Here is a 17,266-nt window from a genome sequence, read left to right as displayed (position 1 = left end):
AGACGTCGCGCTGCTAATTAAATAAATAAGGCGACAGTGCGGCACATATAAATAATTAAAGCGACAATGCAGCGCAATTCAGAGAGTACAGTTCAGCGCTATGGAGCGACAGTGCAGCGCTAGCAGTTAAATAAATAAAGGACAATGCAGCGTTAGGAGCTGAAATGCAGGAAAACAGACGATACCAGCGTGTAGCTCAGCTGTGGCGTGGGGGAGCAACCGGACTGAATGAGGGTCCAGGCGGAGCAGCCACATCACCCCCCACCTGAGAGGCCTACACTGGATCCCCGTCGACAAGAGGATCACCTTCAAGCTCCTCACCCACGCACACAAAGCACTCCACAATACCAGACCAGCCTACCTGAACAGCAGTCTCAGCTTCTACACTCCGACCCGCCAGCCTTGACCTCGCTGCTGTCCCCCGCATCCAAAGAACGACCTCCGGTGGCAGATCCTTCTCCTACCCTGCCACCAAGACTTGGAACACCCTCCCTACCCACCTACGGCAGACCTAAGACCTACTCGCCTTCAGAAGACTCCTCAAGACCTGGCTCTTCGAGCAGTAGCAGCATCCCCCGCCCATCCTCCCCATAGCGCCTAGAGACCCTCACGGGTAAGCAGCACGCTCTACAAGTACTCTGATTGATTGATTGATTGATTGATTGCAGTCCTGATAAGACGCTAGTATCTTGGAAAAGGGTCAAAATGCAGTGGACAAACAAAAAGACAGACTGGACTCATTTGTAAATAACACACTGAGAAGTTCCCTCTGCGTGTTTCACTGTATGAAAGAGAATTGTCTGTCTTCCTGATAAAATAACCAATATTCCTTGCGTCTTGATCACTGTGTTCCCTGTCTTCTGGTTTTGGTTTCTCTGATTCTGGGTTATTCTTTTCTTCTTTCTTCGAAAGTCCTCTATGACTCACAGATTTACAAATATTAAGTTATTTAATGTCCTTGCTTTAGAAATAAAATGTGATTCTGCTGAATCAAATCTAACTATAAAATGCTGGCTATTTTTAATTGAGTGTCCACTTAGATGAAATTTAGACAGAACTTCATCTGTCAAAAAAATAGAAAGTTAAATGTTGATATAGAACAAATCTGCACAGAAAATTGTGTTGTCATTTTTTGAATGAGTTCCATGTGAACACCTGTTCCAAGTTCTATACTATATGGTCTTAAGATATCTGGCTATGTGCATCAAAACAAGCACCTTGTCTCTCCGCACCAAAGGTTTTCACCTGAACATATAATGGGATAAATCCTCCAACCTATGGACCAAATGTTTTTTAAAAATGTAAATATTTTATCACAATTCACACATGATATAACCCTCATCAAGGATGCATGCATTGTAGGGTTTGTTTAGTCAAGGCATGCATGGTTGTAACACACAACCGTCTGCAATGGAGGGGTAGAGGATATTTGAGTAGTAGGTTACATTTTGTTTAATATATCAAATAATTAATTACCTGTGAAGAAGACGAACAAGACATCTGTTGAGGAGAGAAAAAAGTTTCAGCATATAAAGTAGGTGCAGAAAAACAGCTTAATTTAACACTTCTCTAGCGACTTAACTTTTGACACCCAGAGAGCCAGTCTCAAATCCAAAATAAAAAAGTATTGAAAAGCGTTAGATAGTTATAAAGCTATTTTACACACATTCAGTTCCTTTTGAAATCATTTAAGATATGACCCGGTAGCACCTCTGGCTAGAATTGAAGGATTTAGGTATTCTGAACCAGGACAGACGCCTATAGAAGTAGGTGTGCTGGACAGAAACAGTAGAGCTGGGGATGCAGATAGGGGAGGGGCACTTCTGGAAATAGTTTTGCTTTTCGATTCTACAAAAATAGAAACAGTCTTTGACTGGTGGTGACAAAATATAGAACACCTTCTTGGCTCCCTCCTATTGCCTGTTGGTTGAAGAGGGATGATAGCATGTTTGGTTTTGGGTGCTCAATACACTGGACAGGGGGACAAGATTCCAATGGAATGTGCAAAATGATGGGGCCCTGTAAGATTTTGGGGTATTTTCTGAGGGTGATGACTACTCACCTCATATAATAACCACAACTCTTGTCAGAAGAATGCACAAAATCACTGTGATCACCTGAGCTCAACCCACTGGTAGCTACAGCTCTAAGTAGACAGACTTAACTTAGAAGCAATGTGCAAAGTATTTATGCAGCAGTAAATCAGAAAAAAACGGAATAATTGATATTAATTAATTGTGCACATGTTTTACCATAGTGTGATACAGCCAACCATGGCCCTTGATACATGTACGTTCAATAATTAAACAGCGATGAAGATACATGCTCCTATTAGTAATTAGGTACATATAGCCCTGTATGGGCATATCCTCATCACAAGTATATGAGATAATCATTATTATTTTTGCACACATATTTAAAATACAATTAAATATACTTCATTTTATTTGTAAATCTAAAGGCCTCCCTGTTCTCACCATAATTTCCTAATCACGGTTGGACCTGGTATATCTCAGCACTGCACAAATTGTGCCCTGTATGGGCTTAGTTTAACAAAAACAAGAGAGACCGTAATGTCCACATGAACATGGGTATCAAGTGTAGAACTGCATTCTCCCAATCAGAGACAGGCGGTGAAATGAGCTGTGAATCTCTGATCGCGAGAACGCGTTTCTTCACCACTTAAAGATCTGCCTGAACATAATTGATGAGCTGTACCTTCTTCAGGTTTGTTATCCCCACAGAATCCTTAAACTACTTGCACATTAAGATCATACACGGCAATTGTATGCCTTCTTGGATGAGGCCAATGATGCCACCAGTCTAAAGTAACTACTTCTGCTAGTTCAACAGTGTAGATTGTTGCATTGGCCTGCCAAGACCCCCCTCTAACAATACAGTGGTCCTCCCATTAATAGATGAGACCACATCCAATACCTAGCCACCCCCAGGTTTATTACAGTCCTGATAAGACGCTAGCATCTTGGAAAAGGGTCAAAATGCAGAGGACAAACAAAAAGACAGGCTGGACCCATCTGTAAATAACACACTGAGAAGTTCCCTCTGCGTGTTTCACTGTATGAAAGAGAATTGACTGTCTTCCTAATAAAATAACCAATATTCCTTGCGTCTTGATCACTGTGTTCCCTGTCTTCTGGTTTTGGTTTCTCTGATTCTGGGTTATTCTTTTCTTCTTTCTTCGAAAGTCCTCTATGACTCACAGATTTACAAATATTAAGTTATTTAATGTCCTTGCTTTAGAAATAAAATGTGATTCTGCTGAATCAAATCTAACTATAAAATGCTGGCTATTTTTAATTGAGTGTCCACTTAGATGAAATTTAGACAGAACTTCATCTGTCAAAAAAATAGAAAGTTAAATGTTGATATAGAACAAATCTGCACAGAAAATTGTGTTGTCATTTTTTGAATGAGTTCCATGTGAACACCTGTTCCAAGTTCTATACTATATGGTCTTAAGATATCTGGCTATGTGCATCAAAACAAGCACCTTGTCTCTCCGCACCAAAGGTTTTCACCTGAACATATAATGGGATAAATCCTCCAACCTATGGACCAAATGTTTTTAAAAAATGTAAATATTTTATCACAATTCACACATGATATAACCTTCATCAAGGATGCATGCATTGTAGGGTTTGTTTAGTCAAGGCATGCATGGTTGTAACACACAACCGTCTGCAATGGAGGGGTAGAGGATATTTGAGTAGTAGGTTACATTTTGTTTAATATATCAAATAATTAATTACCTGTGAAGAAGACGAACAAGACATCTGTTGAGGAGAGAAAAAAGTTTCAGCATATAAAGTAGGTGCAGAAAAACAGCTTAATTTAACACTTCTCTAGCGACTTAACTTTTGACACCCAGAGAGCCAGTCTCAAATCCAAAATAAAAAAGTATTGAAAAGCGTTAGATAGTTATAAAGCTATTTTACACACATTCAGTTCCTTTTGAAATCATTTAAGATATGACCCGGTAGCACCTCTGGCTAGAAGTGAAGGATTTGGGTATTCTGAACCAGGACAGACGCCTATTGAAGTAGGTGTGCTGGACAGAAACAGTAGAGCTGGGGATGCAGATAGGGGAGGGGCACTTCTGGAAATAGTTTTGCTTTTCGATTCTACAAAAATAGAAACAGTCTTTGACTGGTGGTGACAAAATATAGAACACCTTCTTGGCTCCCTCCTATTGCCTGTTGGTTGAAGAGGGATGATAGCATGTTTGGTTTTGGGTGCTCAATACACTGGACAGGGGGACAAGATTCCAATGGAATGTGCAAAATGATGGGGCCCTGTAAGATTTTGGGGTATTTTCTGAGGGTGATGACTACTCACCTCATATAATAACCACAACTCTTGTCAGAAGAATGCACAAAATCACTGTGATCACCTGAGCTCAACCCACTGGTAGCTACAGCTCTAAGTAGACAGACTTAACTTAGAAGCAATGTGCAAAGTATTTATGCAGCAGTAAATCAGAAATAAAGTTGAAATGCAAAACAACAAAAAAACATTTTGATGGTGGGGACAATAGAGCACGGTCGGATACACAAACCAAATTTGTTTAGGTCAAATATTTTACCTTCTAACTTCAGTCCTTTCAGTTGCAATACACACTTCTACAGCTTCCCTTAACCTCACGGGACGCTATTAGAGACAGAGCATCGCAGACAGGGGCCACAGAAGGGCCCAGCCCAAGACCAGTTGGCATTGGTCAGATGGGAAGTAGCACAAAAGGCTCTTGTTTTTTAAAGGTTTTATATAGCGCTGGCTAGACCTGGAGGTATCAGAGCGCTTTACATGAGCATCAGATCATAGTTACAGGTTACATTGTTACAAAGGTTACACAGTTATTAGAGCTTGGCAAACATAGTTACTTGTAAGGTCGAGATAAACAATAAGCACAAATATGAAGGGAAAAAGCAGGCAAGGGGAAAGATTCAGGGGAGGGGGAAGAAGCTGGGGAAGTAGATAGGTAAAGTAGGCGGGAAAGAGGAGGGGGAGGGTGAGAGACTTGACATGGAAAGAGGAGGGGGAGGGTGACGGGGGCAAAATCCGGTAGACGAGTCAAAGCTGCGTCCAAAGTCCAGTAAGCTGTGATCCCAGGGGAAGTGGTATCACTTTCCTATCTAAGTTACGGGAGGCTCCCTTTATGCAGTCGACTCTCTCAGAGGGGTCTCTGAGACTCCAAGGTCTACATACTGGATCCTTCCCCAAAAAGGGGAGAGGGAGTGCTTTGGCAAGGGGTGCCATACCATACCTCAAGTGTGAGTGGCTCCTTGGCGCAGTGGACTCTCTCTGCAGGTTTGTATAAATATTGGATCTTTCCCCAACAAGGGGAGAAGGAGTGCTTAGTCAAAGGGCACAAAGGACAGGGGGCTAGGCAGACTAACAAGCAAGATGAGACATTCAGGGGAGAGGGGATAGGAGCTAGGGAGGTAGATAAAGAGAGAAAGAGTACTAAATGGGAACAAAAATAATTAATGAGGTATTATATAGCGCTGGCTGGACCCGAAGGAATCAGAGCGCCTTACATGAGGAATAATAATGTTGCAATTTACATCAGTTAAAAATATACAAATGTATCAAGAAAAGCATTTAAAGAACATACGGGATAGGTGAGTGGAGCAAGGAAGGGTAAGGGGATAGGGTAAAGGGGTAGGAGGAAGATAGGACGTAGAGACCAGGGGAAAATCTACTCAAGGTCCGGCTGGGTAGGTGACGGCAGTGGGGGGGGAGTCCACAAGCCATCTCCTCTTTAGCTATATGGTAGCTCCACCGGGCATCAGCAAAATCGCTAGGTATCCACAGTCTGGGGTAAGTTCCGCAGGTTCCAAGTCCTGATGTGTAGGCAGGTTAGGGGATGGGTTCAAGGTCTGATCAATGTCAAAGTGTTGTCCCAGGGAAGTAAAACAAAATGTAGGGGCCCACTATTGAAGGCATCTTGGGGTCAGGGAGGGGACTGTACTTTACACTGGTACACTGGTGGCCATCCTAAGGTCAGGCATCTGGCAGTTAAAGTCAATATCCAGGACAGCGGCCACCAGAGAGTAATAAATCCACCATGCACACACCAACACATGCACAGACATGCTCAAGCACACACAAATGTGAGCAAACCCTCACTGACGCACACACCCAAGCACATAGACAGAAAGCATCCAAGAACAGAAGCACACATAAAATCCCATCCTCTAATACAAAAACACCCAAATACATGCACATGCAAACATCGTCACGTGCACAGACATGCACAAGCACACACAAATGCGCTCACTCCATCATACACGCAGACACACACATACACACAAGCACACATACAGAAACTATCAAAAACACAGGCACACATACAATCACATGCTCCAGAACAAAAATACCCAAGGACGTACACACAAATACATGCACACACACACACCATCACATGCTCAGACATGCACAAGCACACACAAATGTGCGCACACACACACGGTGCATGCAGAAACATCCACACGCACAAGCACACTAACAATCCCATGCTCTAATACAAAGTCACTCAAATACATGCACACGCCATCACACGCACAGACATAAGCACACATACAGAAACATCTGCCGGCACAAACACAAGCACACATAGAATCACATGCTCTAATACAAAAACACCCAAATACATGTCCACACCAGCACACGCACAAACATGCAGAAGCACACAGAAATGTGAACATAGTCTTTCATACACATGCAGGCGCACACACACACACACGTGCATCCGCACACACACCCTCATACACGCACAGACGCACACACATAAGCACTCCCATGACACATTTCTCCAGGACTGCTGCAGCAATGACGGCAAACAATGGCAGGTTTGGACAGCCTTGTGTCGAGGTCAGGCTAAAGCCCCTTAGAGTTTACTCCTTTGTCCTGAGTAAAGGAGAGAACATCATCAGTCATCCAGGGCACCTCTCAGGTCATAGGTAGCATGTTCAGTCCTCTTCTGATCTTCCTCAGGTCCAAAGGATTTATGAAGTGAGTGCCCGTAGATGCCACATTTAAGCCTGGCTTGAGCCTGCCCTGGGAATTCCTAACCCAATCGTCTAAACATTCCCGGTGCTAGTCCTATCCACTTTGGGCATTTTCAAGATGGAGGAACTCTTCAGTCACACTAAACTTGGGCTTCGAAGGTTGGAGATTGCATGGGGAGTATACTATGGTAATAACAGTGTCCTCTCACATCTAACATGAAAATACAGTTTGAAGTAGTCCCTGTACCTCCAACAAACTCTGAGACAGAAGTCTGGTAGAACAAAAGCTGAGCTTTCAGCAAACATACAGTGGATGAAGAAGAACTTTTTTTGTCATCCTGCCCTTAAGCTTGGAAGTGTGCCCTAAGTGTTATATGAAAAATTTCAGCAGAGCTATCGCTGGAATGCCAAAAAGAGGCCCACTGTGATTGGGGCCGGGTTGACTTGAGTGTCAAAGGAAAGGACAGGCTCAAGTGTGGGCTAAATCTTTTAATGAAACAGAATTCCCCTTTGTATGTAAAGCGCTCTGATACCCGATTCGGGTCAAGTTCATGCAATATAAAACTCTGCAAAAAAAAAAATTAATCAAGACCTAGGCACAGCACCCAGGCCATCCTGCCAATGGATGGAAACAGCTCCAGAGACCCAAGGCCTATTGTCCCTGTCGTGAGAGCAGTTCACATCTCACCACAGAATAGCTATCATCACCCAGGTTCCAGCAAAATACTTACAGAAAGGCCCCCACAGGCTTCAGGCAGGAAACATGTGACCTTCTAAATGTACCTTTTCCTTAACAGACACATTTTGCGTCTAGCATTAAATTGGGGTGGGAATCACTATTAAAAAGACTTATTGAATTATTTTTCTAGCTGTTGCTGAAAACTGAAATTACCATTATTAAATGCACTCAAGAAATTCAGTACTTTCCTATGCTACAACTAGCCAGCCTTACTACAGCCAAAGTCGCTTTTTAGGCGTTTTCGTTTTAAGGACGTTTCACATTTACATCTCCTTATTTTTAAGTATCATGCAACATGCTTTATCAGTACTAAGACCTACTTAGGGTGACTTTTTAATGCTTAAAATTAAGGTTTACGCGTGTCAAAAGGGGTTGTTTTGACCAGTTGAATAAGAAGTTTTAAAACTGCACAGCCAGGTTACAAGTGGAAGGTCTGCAGCTACGTTTGTAATGTCATTTTACTGGGTGGCACAATAGGTGGTGCGGCAAACTAGTAACATTTAACTTGAGTACACACTGTCCTAAACTAGGAACTTATAGGCAAGTTGAAGATGTCAATCATTGGTATGCCTATTTCATCATGTTTAAAGAGGGCATCAGCACTTTATCACTGATTAGTGGGGCACAGAGCACAAAGTTCTACATCCAGTAAAAACACCGGGTCCAGCAAAAAGTGGAAAATCTGGGGTGACCCCGGAGAAAGGGCACATTTCATACAGCTTTCCATGCTGTAGGGGCTCCATAGCCTCTCATTGCCAGGGATGTGGAATTTATTCAAATATATACTTGTCCATAGGGCAGGTTGCTTCATAAATCTACTTGTCCAGTAACAAAATCCACTTGTCCCTTTTGATGCAGCAACAAATTATGGCAGCAATCTCATTATGTAGGAGCTCTGAAATAGCCTCTCTGATTATGCTAGGGCTCCTTCCATAGTAGGGTTTGAATGCTAGCAATTCCCGTATGTTTCCACGTTTCTGCAGATCTTCACACTGGGGCTGAAGGTAGCGGTAAGCAAGAGTTCCAGGGTTGGAATGCCCATTTGAGTGTGTGCAAACCTACTAACGTGCATGTTTTGATGGTTTTCACCGACTCTTCTCTAATCTTTTCCCATACTGAGAAAGGTTGGATATTCACTCCTGTCAATGGCAGACATAAAACGTCTTCCAGGGTCGGAAAAAAGTGGAAAGAGGGAAAGGAAACGTGCAAACACTCAGATTTTCGCATGAGAAAATCTACACATGCATATTTGCTCATGCTAAAATGCAGTTCACATATATTTTCTAGAAGTACTATTTCTTGGCATTCTTCTGTAAAGTGTTGTGAATTCACAAAAGTCATACATCTGCACTTGATCCAAGTGCATGGGTGTAATTTATTTAATAATTGGTCCCCTAATTAGGTCTGGTGTTAACCATGACCAGGGCCGGACTGACTATCGGGCAGTTTGGAATGCTGCTGAGCTGGGGGCTGATTTTGTTCATGGGGACCTGCGTGTACTAAACGAAATTCGTTTTGCTTTCATTATTTCGAATCTCACGCAGGTCTCCATGAACGAAATCAGCCCCCACTGCAATGAAGTCAGCCCCAAGCTCGGCAGCATTCCAAACTGCCCGGTAGCCAGTCCGGCCCTGACCCATTGTGTTTTGTAAAACTATGTCTCTTTCTCTCAATTGGCTTGCTTCACTGTGAGTGACAACATTCAGTTTTTTCAGTGGGGACATATCGACGCACAGTTGTTTTGTTCAGTGTAAGGAACTACGTGGAAATGTTTGCATTTTGAGACCAAAATTTTTTTGCTTTTGCCAATTTTTATTATACTGGTGAGGGCCCAGCAGCTCCCACACCAGTAAGATTTTACAAAAACCATGCCAGAAACAAGTCACGTTTTGACAAAACCAAAATGCTGACCAACAACTTCAGACCTACTGGCTTTACCAATGCTTGTTTATTTTATATTTCCCATAATCTTATTAAAACTGGATACACAGATTTTCCATTAGGAATATTTTTGGGAACTACTTGCGTACATCAACACATTTTACTAAATGATGCTGCAAAGAAATGGTACCTACTTTTTTTCAGTTGCTTAGCGACATGTTAATGCATTTTTTTGTGAACATTTTATTTTGAAAGCAAAGAATCATCAATCTTGCTTTCAAGCTTCTGCAAATATTTACATCAAATCAGAGATCATTCTGGGAGCAGTATACATAGCGCCATCTTGCTAAACATTGAAAACGTGTGTACGCAGTTTTATATATTAACCATTGTCAGTAGTGCAGTTTGAGTTTACAACATTTACCTAGAGCTCTCACCCTAATAATAAAGCCTTTGCAATAATGAACCATAAATACAAGTTCGAACAGCATTAATACATGGACACAAATATAACCTTAACAGCAGGCAGTGCGTTTCTCTGATCCATGTTGTGGTACTGTAACCTGGCACCCAATGGGTTTGTACGTAGGGGTGGATGTCTATCACTCCCAGCATTGGCCACCCCATAGGGTGTGGATGTCTATCAGGCCCATCATTGGCCACCCAATAGGGTGTGGATGTCTATCACGCCCAGCATTGGCCACCCCATAGGGTGTGGATGTCTATCACTCCCAGCATTGGCCACCCCATAGGGTGTGGATGTCTATCAGGCCCATCATTGGCCACCCCATAGGGTGTGGATGTCTATCACGCCCAGCATTGGCCACCCCATAGGGTGTGGATGTCTATCAGGCCCATCATTGGCCACCCCATAGGGTGTGGATGTCTATCAGGCCCATCATTGGCCACCCCATAGGGTGTGGATGTCTATCACGCCCAGCATTGGCCACCCCATAGGGTGTGGATGTCTATCACTCCCAGCATTGGCCACCCCATAGGGTGTGGATGTCTATCACTCCCCCAAGGTTGTAATGCAAATGTTGTGTTATGTGTGCAAACTGCCTCTAAAATAAATACATATAGTGATATGATGTAGTGACAAAAAAGTAAATGCGGGGTTCAAGCCCCCAGCATTGTCAACCATATAGTGGTTTTGAGGAATAAACCCGTAAACACTGAAGTGACAAAAACTTGAATGTAGGTGTCACACCCCCAGCATGTTCAAGCAATCATGTAGTATTGTATTTGGGGTCAAAGCACACAAGCAATGTGGTGATAAAATAGTGTTTGTGTGCCAAACAACTACATGACTGTTGAGGCAAAAATTGTTGTGTGTGCTTTATCAGTGCAATTGGGGGCTAACACTGCCATCAAGCGCAGTGGCGCTAAGGATAATGTTGCCCAATGTCGGAGGGGCACGGGCCCCTCTGGCCTTTTAAACATTCATGGCTCTTTAAATAAATATGTCCCAAGCCCCTCACGGGGACTCTAAAGTAAAATGGTGGGCAAAAGCATAGAAGTCGCACAGGGCTTTAAACAAAATACGCCCCCAGATCGGTGGAGCCCTCTAGGCTCTCAAAATAATGGCCAACTACCTACAGTGCCGCGGTTGGCACGAACAAAGCCCCTACGGAGTCCCCCAGCCCTTCTTCACTTACCGGGCTGCTCTCCGGGGACTCTTCAGGAGTTGGAGCCAACATCCACGGGGCTCTCTCGTCACTAGGAGAGCCCCGCACACCGGCAACACCAGGAACCGGTTTCCCTTCTGCAAGGAGCCCGTGAATCTCTGTGCGGCTTCTCCCCGGCCGGGGGAAGCGGAAGCGGAGCACGCGAAGCTCCGGCTTGTGTCCTCGGCCCCGCCCCCCACCAGGCGGCTGGTTGGACATCTGTTTCCAGCGCTCCTCTCAGGCCATGGCGATGATTTACGATCTCGGCGGCAATCACGGGGTGGGCACCCTCAAAGTTACAAAATAAAGCTTGCATGCGAGGTGGGCACCCACTAAGGCTCCCATAAGCGGCGTGGGCATCCGCTTCAATCTAGCAACGAAAACGAAGACACAGGGTGGGCACATGCGCACTGGGCATAATTAATTATAAAACAAGCGGACAAAATGCAGGGTGGGAACCTGCAAGTGAATATTAAAATAAGCGGGTTGGACACCCGCAATGTGCCCAAGGAGGGGGGGGGGGTCCCTAGGCTGGGGATTTCCTCTAAAAAGGGTTGCAGCATCAGCACTGCGCAACCCACACGTTTTCCTGGGAGAAATTAAAAGAAAGGCAGCACAGCGCTCCCAGGGCGCAAAAATAGGGCTGCCACAGTCTCTTTAGGGTCCTTGCATCCAGGCAAGGAAGAAGGGTTCCAAGGAAAGAAGTCCTCCAGGCATCCAGGGGCAGAGCAGAGCCCAGGGAGGCAAGCCTTCCCCTGAGCCCCAGCAGCAGCACCCCCCTGGTAGATTCAAGTTCACAAACAAGAACATTTTCATGGGGTCACAGCCCCTCCTTTTATACTGCCAAATCATTTGTCTTAGAGGTGAAGGTGATGGAGCAAGGTGGCAAAACAAAATTTTGTGTACCCCTTATAAAGTCAATGTTCCATAACGTTAACATTTACTAATGATGTGTTGTGGTGAAATAATCAACAATAGTATAAGTTGCACACATATACACAAGTGGGAATATTAATTTTGCCTGCATGAAGCGATATAATTAACTAATTTGCATTGTTATTGTGATGTGAACTAGTGCACAGCTTAAATATAAACAAATGCAGCATGAATGTGCTTATTGTACATGTTGTTGTGCCAGAAAGTCGTCGGATATGTAAGTATAAAACACAATAATGTGGCTTATTTGCTAGGTAATAACTAATGGGGAATCATTAGTAAGGTGGGAGGTAAACAGAAGGGCTTTAATTCCATATTTAACATGAATTTCTGTGTGTTTCTCTGATAGTTCGAAAAGTGGCCTCTGAGGCCTAGTGAAAACATGGCTGATCTGGTAAACTGCGAGCAAGTGCTGAACTGCGCATGCGCGCCCAAAGCCTGCAAGTGATAGTGAACTGCCTGTACTCTGATGGGAATTTCAATGCTACTGTGCCCTGGAAGTCAGGATGGTTGCCAAAACATGGACATTCGAGTGTTCTGAACGTGAGAAAGAACAGCAAAGTTGCCAGTCGAGGATGTGTCTAGGCCAAGGACTTTCCTGAACAATACTCTTTTATTAAATTGCTGATTCACTGTGAATATGATGCTGTAATGATGAGGAAAGGCTCATCTACCCAAAATTTGTCCAATCAGAACCTGAGTTGGTGATGTTAGAGACTTTTTAGATAGATTAAGTTAGGAAATTAGTGTATAAAAACCCCTGAATTTGCTTGAGGTATTCGCTCCTTTCGATTTCATCTCAAAGTGCTGTCGGATTGCAGACCGAATCCTGGATGTAAGACTCTTTGAATTATTTCTTGTTTTCTTTGCAGGACTGAAGGATAAGATGAGGGCGTTAGTTAGGGATGTTAGGAAAGAATGAATTTGGAATTATCTGTTCTTTGATAAACTTCCCACTGAATTCTGAAATAAATGTCTATTTTCCGAGCTTAAAAATAAAATGATAATTTTTTTAATGAAGTTTAAGATTTTTACTGAATAAAAGAATTGATTAATGCCTAAATGTCAGACATAATAAAGGTTTGCTTTAATAAAAATTAGATAAATGGAAAATTAAAGCTCGTCTTGTATTTTCCTACGCCTAATTTTCTTTGTAGCAGATCCATTGCCACTATGGTGGTGTGTCTGAATAAAATCGATGTTTGTTGAAAACCATGGTAAATCGTTTTAAAACTATAGGTGTAAATAATAACTAGTTGAATAGGTTTAGACACTCCGCCAATGTTACAGCATTACTCCTTTGTGATTCACCCATCCCTGAAGTTGAATTAAATGAACTGAGAGAGTATGCAGTGTTATGGGCCCCACTGGTGAATGGATGTGTGTTTGGATATTTCAGGGTAGTGGTGATGCTGATTAGGGAAATTATTTTTGGAGTTCCGCTGTAGCAGTTATATCTTGGTAGCGGAGTAGTGGTTGCTAAGGAAATTAGCTAGGATTATGTATAAAGCACAATGTAGAGTTTAATGTACAGAATTATGAACTAACATTTGTTGAGTTTGTACTACGTTATATGTAGTCCTGAAAAGGCTTCCAAGTGTTGTGTGACGCTAGTGCCTCTGTCTGCAGGCAGAGGAAGTGTGGCAAGTGAAGTTGCACAGTGCATTGGTCTGTTTCAAATAAGTAGTATCATCGTATACTGCAGTGGTATTGTCATATATCACTGTTTAGGGACACTACGTGTGAAAGGATAAATGTATAGCAAGGACAGACTATAAAATCTTAGCCTTCAAGTATAGGGATCATTGCGTATCCTGATTAAAACTTACTGCTGGGAGAGTAGTAGGACTTAATCCGAGCTTGATAGAAGGGTAAAGTGGGTGTGCTACTTTACTAACGTTAGAGAAATTCTGTGGTAAGGTAGAGGTAAGCGCTGCCTACTGGAAATACAGAATTATTGTATGAATGAGTTGGGATTTTCAGTGTGAATGTGTGTAAATGAAATAGCAATATGCGTTCTTGTGAAACTCTCGATTAGACTCTAAGGAGTATTAAAAATCTCTGAATGTGTCTTACTCTTTAGAGAATCAGGTTCGTTATTGCCTGATAGAAGGGTAAGGTAGAGGGTAGTGCTACTTTATCGACAAGTCAAATATTCTGTGGAGGTAAGCGTTGTCTACTCCACCTACAGAATACTTGTGTGATTGAGAAAATTCTAACACTTTATTTAGCGAAACAGGCGAATGGTATTGTTTTCTGTAAGTTACTAACGGATTTTGGAAAATATTTGTAAATACGGCTTCTTGAAAAAATCATGTAAAGGAGGGGTCAGCTGGCGCTGCCAAAGCCGGAGGGCGGGTGACGTCAAAAGTGTCACGTAGGGATTGGTCCTTGTGACCAAGACGGGAGAAAGGGCTGATTGGTGCATCACGAAAAGCAGCAGAAGCTATTGCTTGAGCACTACAGAGACGTATCTTGTTCTAATTAGTACGTTAGTGTGAACCGCGCTGTGATAGGTTGGTGTTACGGAACAGCAATAGAGTAGTACGCGATCTTTTGAAAGCAGGAAAAATACTGAAAATGGCTTACTATTATTATGACGGAGACAAGAAGAAATCTTCATGGTTTAAAAAATTGAAAAATGTGTTTGTAAAGGACAAGGAGGTAGTTACGAGAGAGGGAAAAATAATTCCTCTGCCAAAAACGCCTGCTTCTTATATGTTGTCGAAATATGGTTACCATACGTGTGTTTGGTTGGAGAATTGGGTACATATACCAATGATGATGGTGTGTTAGCTTTTCCAGATGGAGGATCTTTTGACTTGGCAGTTTTGAAAAATTTGAGAGGCAGGATGATGCAGCTTGAGCAGAGACCTAGACCGACTCAATTTGAGGCACTAGTTGAATGGGAAGATGAGATGCATGAGTTGGAGCGCGAGAGGTTAAGCAGGCATATCAGACCAAGAGGTAAAGGTCGAGATTTATGGGGAGAAACACATGAGAGTAGAATGCGTAGATGGAGAAATGGTAACATGTGTGATGGCATGTATCCAGTTAGGTTAGTGGATGAATATGATGGACGGAAATGCACAGAAAAGAAAAAGAATTTAGAGGTAGGGAGCCAAAGCTATGGTGAAAGTGAACCAGAAGATGCTGTATTGGAGGAAATATTAAATAGAAGGCCACCACCATATCAACCAGGTTCTTTATGGACTACCCCGTATGCCCCAATAGCAGATGAGAGAATTAGTGAAACTCCGAGACAACCATCAAATTTCCGAGAGTTCCCTGAAAGAGTAGAAACAAGATATATACCAAGTACACCAATAGGGGAAGCTAGAATTACGGGTACTCCTGTACAAATTAATGACTCGCACAAAACTGTGCTAAGTACTGAAAAGCTAAAAAATGTACAACCAGATATTTCTAATTATGAGCGTTCTGCACATGAACTGATCCAAAACCTTACCAAAAACATGGAAGCAGTAACTGTCCCAGTAACAATAGGGCCTGTAATACCAGTGTTTGAGAATCGAAGAATAAAGGAGCCAAGCTTGACAATTCCGTTACAACAGAGTTTACAGAAAGTAAAAGAAAACATTTATCCTGATTTGTCGGAGATAAGGCGGAATACTAATGTGAATCCACCTGAATTGACTTTTAATCAGAGTTTACCATAAAGATACCTGACTGGAGCAGAATCTGACTCTGCAAAACCAGAGAAAAGTGTATATAAAATAGATTTAACACAAACACCTGTAACACCATCAGAAAGAGAATTGAGTGACCGGATTAAAACTTTAAAATTAAAAGAGCATGAATCAAAAGTGCTGGATGTGGCAAAACTAAAAGTAGACATGGAATCATTGATTATTGGAACCATTGGAACAGACAGACTAAAAACGTAAAAGAATGACAAACTTATGTTTATGTGTAAAAGCATAACATGGAAGGCTAATACAGTGTATGATTAATTGGAGGAATTAGCAAGTGAATTAGAAGTGGAATTTTCAAAATTTAAATCATTGCAGAAATCATACAGAGTAGATTTTGCAGAAAAAGACATTTAGAAAATGAATACTGCCGGAAGGTTAGCACAAATAAAGAGTTGATTGTGCTGTTGCAAAAATGGGGAGATGTGAATAAATGGAGGGTTAAATGGGCAAAGAAGAAAGAAAATAATAGTGATAAATCCACATTAGCTTTTCCAATCAGGGAAAAGGAGGCAGTGACAACTGAGTTCCCCATGATACTTGGAGGAGGATATGTACATGTTCCTTGGAGCAGAAAAGACATATAATCATTCACAAATGATTTCCCTAGGCTGGGAGAGAAACCAGTGGAATGGTATCGTCAGGTAGACAGATTTGTAAAAGTGTCAAAAGTTTTATGGATTGATTTGGATGGATTGTTCGACATAGTGGTGCCAGCAGATTTATGGACAGAATGCAAAATAGCTGTAAAATGGCCAAGGGAAGAGTATCCACGAGATAAGGTGACAGGTGCTCCATCTGCTGATGTGATGCAAAAGTACGAACAAATAATAGTATGGTTGAAAAACAAAATACCTCCAAAAGAAACGGATTGGGTAAAAATAGACAGGACCACACAAGAGCCGAAAGAATCTGTACATTCATTTTATGAAAGACTGCTGTTAGTTTTTAACACCTTAGCTGCTTTGGAACGTCCAGCTCCAGTGCTGAACGTTCCATTGCCTAGGTGCAGTTGGAACGTCCAACGGCCGACGGCAGCACTCCCGAGGTAGTGGTGCCGTCGGCCGCTGGACGGGCGCAGCGCTTAAGGGGTTAAGCAGTATAGTGGTTATGAGGAACTGAATGAAAAGGATATGAGCCACTTTATATATAGATTTGTGTATGGTTTGAGACCAGAAATTTCAGATATGATCAGACACAGCATGATAGGATGGCAGTCGAGCTCAGTAGACAAAGTATTGAGACAGGTAATGTATTGCAGTGAAGAAATTGATGCAAAACAGAAAAAGCTGAAAGAGAAAT

The 17,266-nt window shown here is 42.4% G+C and overlaps 1 protein-coding gene across 5 annotated transcripts in view; it reads right to left on the bottom strand.

Annotated features, from left to right (window-relative positions):
- Nucleotides 1-17,266, bottom strand: part of LOC147700442 (uncharacterized) — a 450,712-nt gene that overhangs the window by 394,080 nt on the left and 39,366 nt on the right. For 2 of the 5 annotated variants that reach the window (XM_086933560.1, XM_086933559.1), the window contains exon 2: nucleotides 3,771-3,794. The exons of 1 other annotated variant lie outside the window; for it this stretch is intronic. In XM_086933560.1, the coding sequence (XP_086789686.1) occupies nucleotides 3,771-3,794 (24 nt within the window). Of the gene's footprint in view, nucleotides 1-1,476; nucleotides 1,570-3,770; nucleotides 3,795-17,266 lie in introns of all 5 variants that reach the window. 2 more of the 5 variants (XM_086933558.1, XM_086933562.1) reach the window with 2 other exon arrangements.

Source organism: Lissotriton vulgaris, chromosome 8, assembly GCF_964263255.1.
Source record: "Lissotriton vulgaris chromosome 8, aLisVul1.2, whole genome shotgun sequence".
NCBI classification, from domain to species: Eukaryota; Metazoa; Chordata; class Amphibia; order Caudata; family Salamandridae; genus Lissotriton; species Lissotriton vulgaris.
Note: the sequence above shows the minus strand (reverse complement) of the source record. Positions and strands in the feature narration are given on the sequence as shown.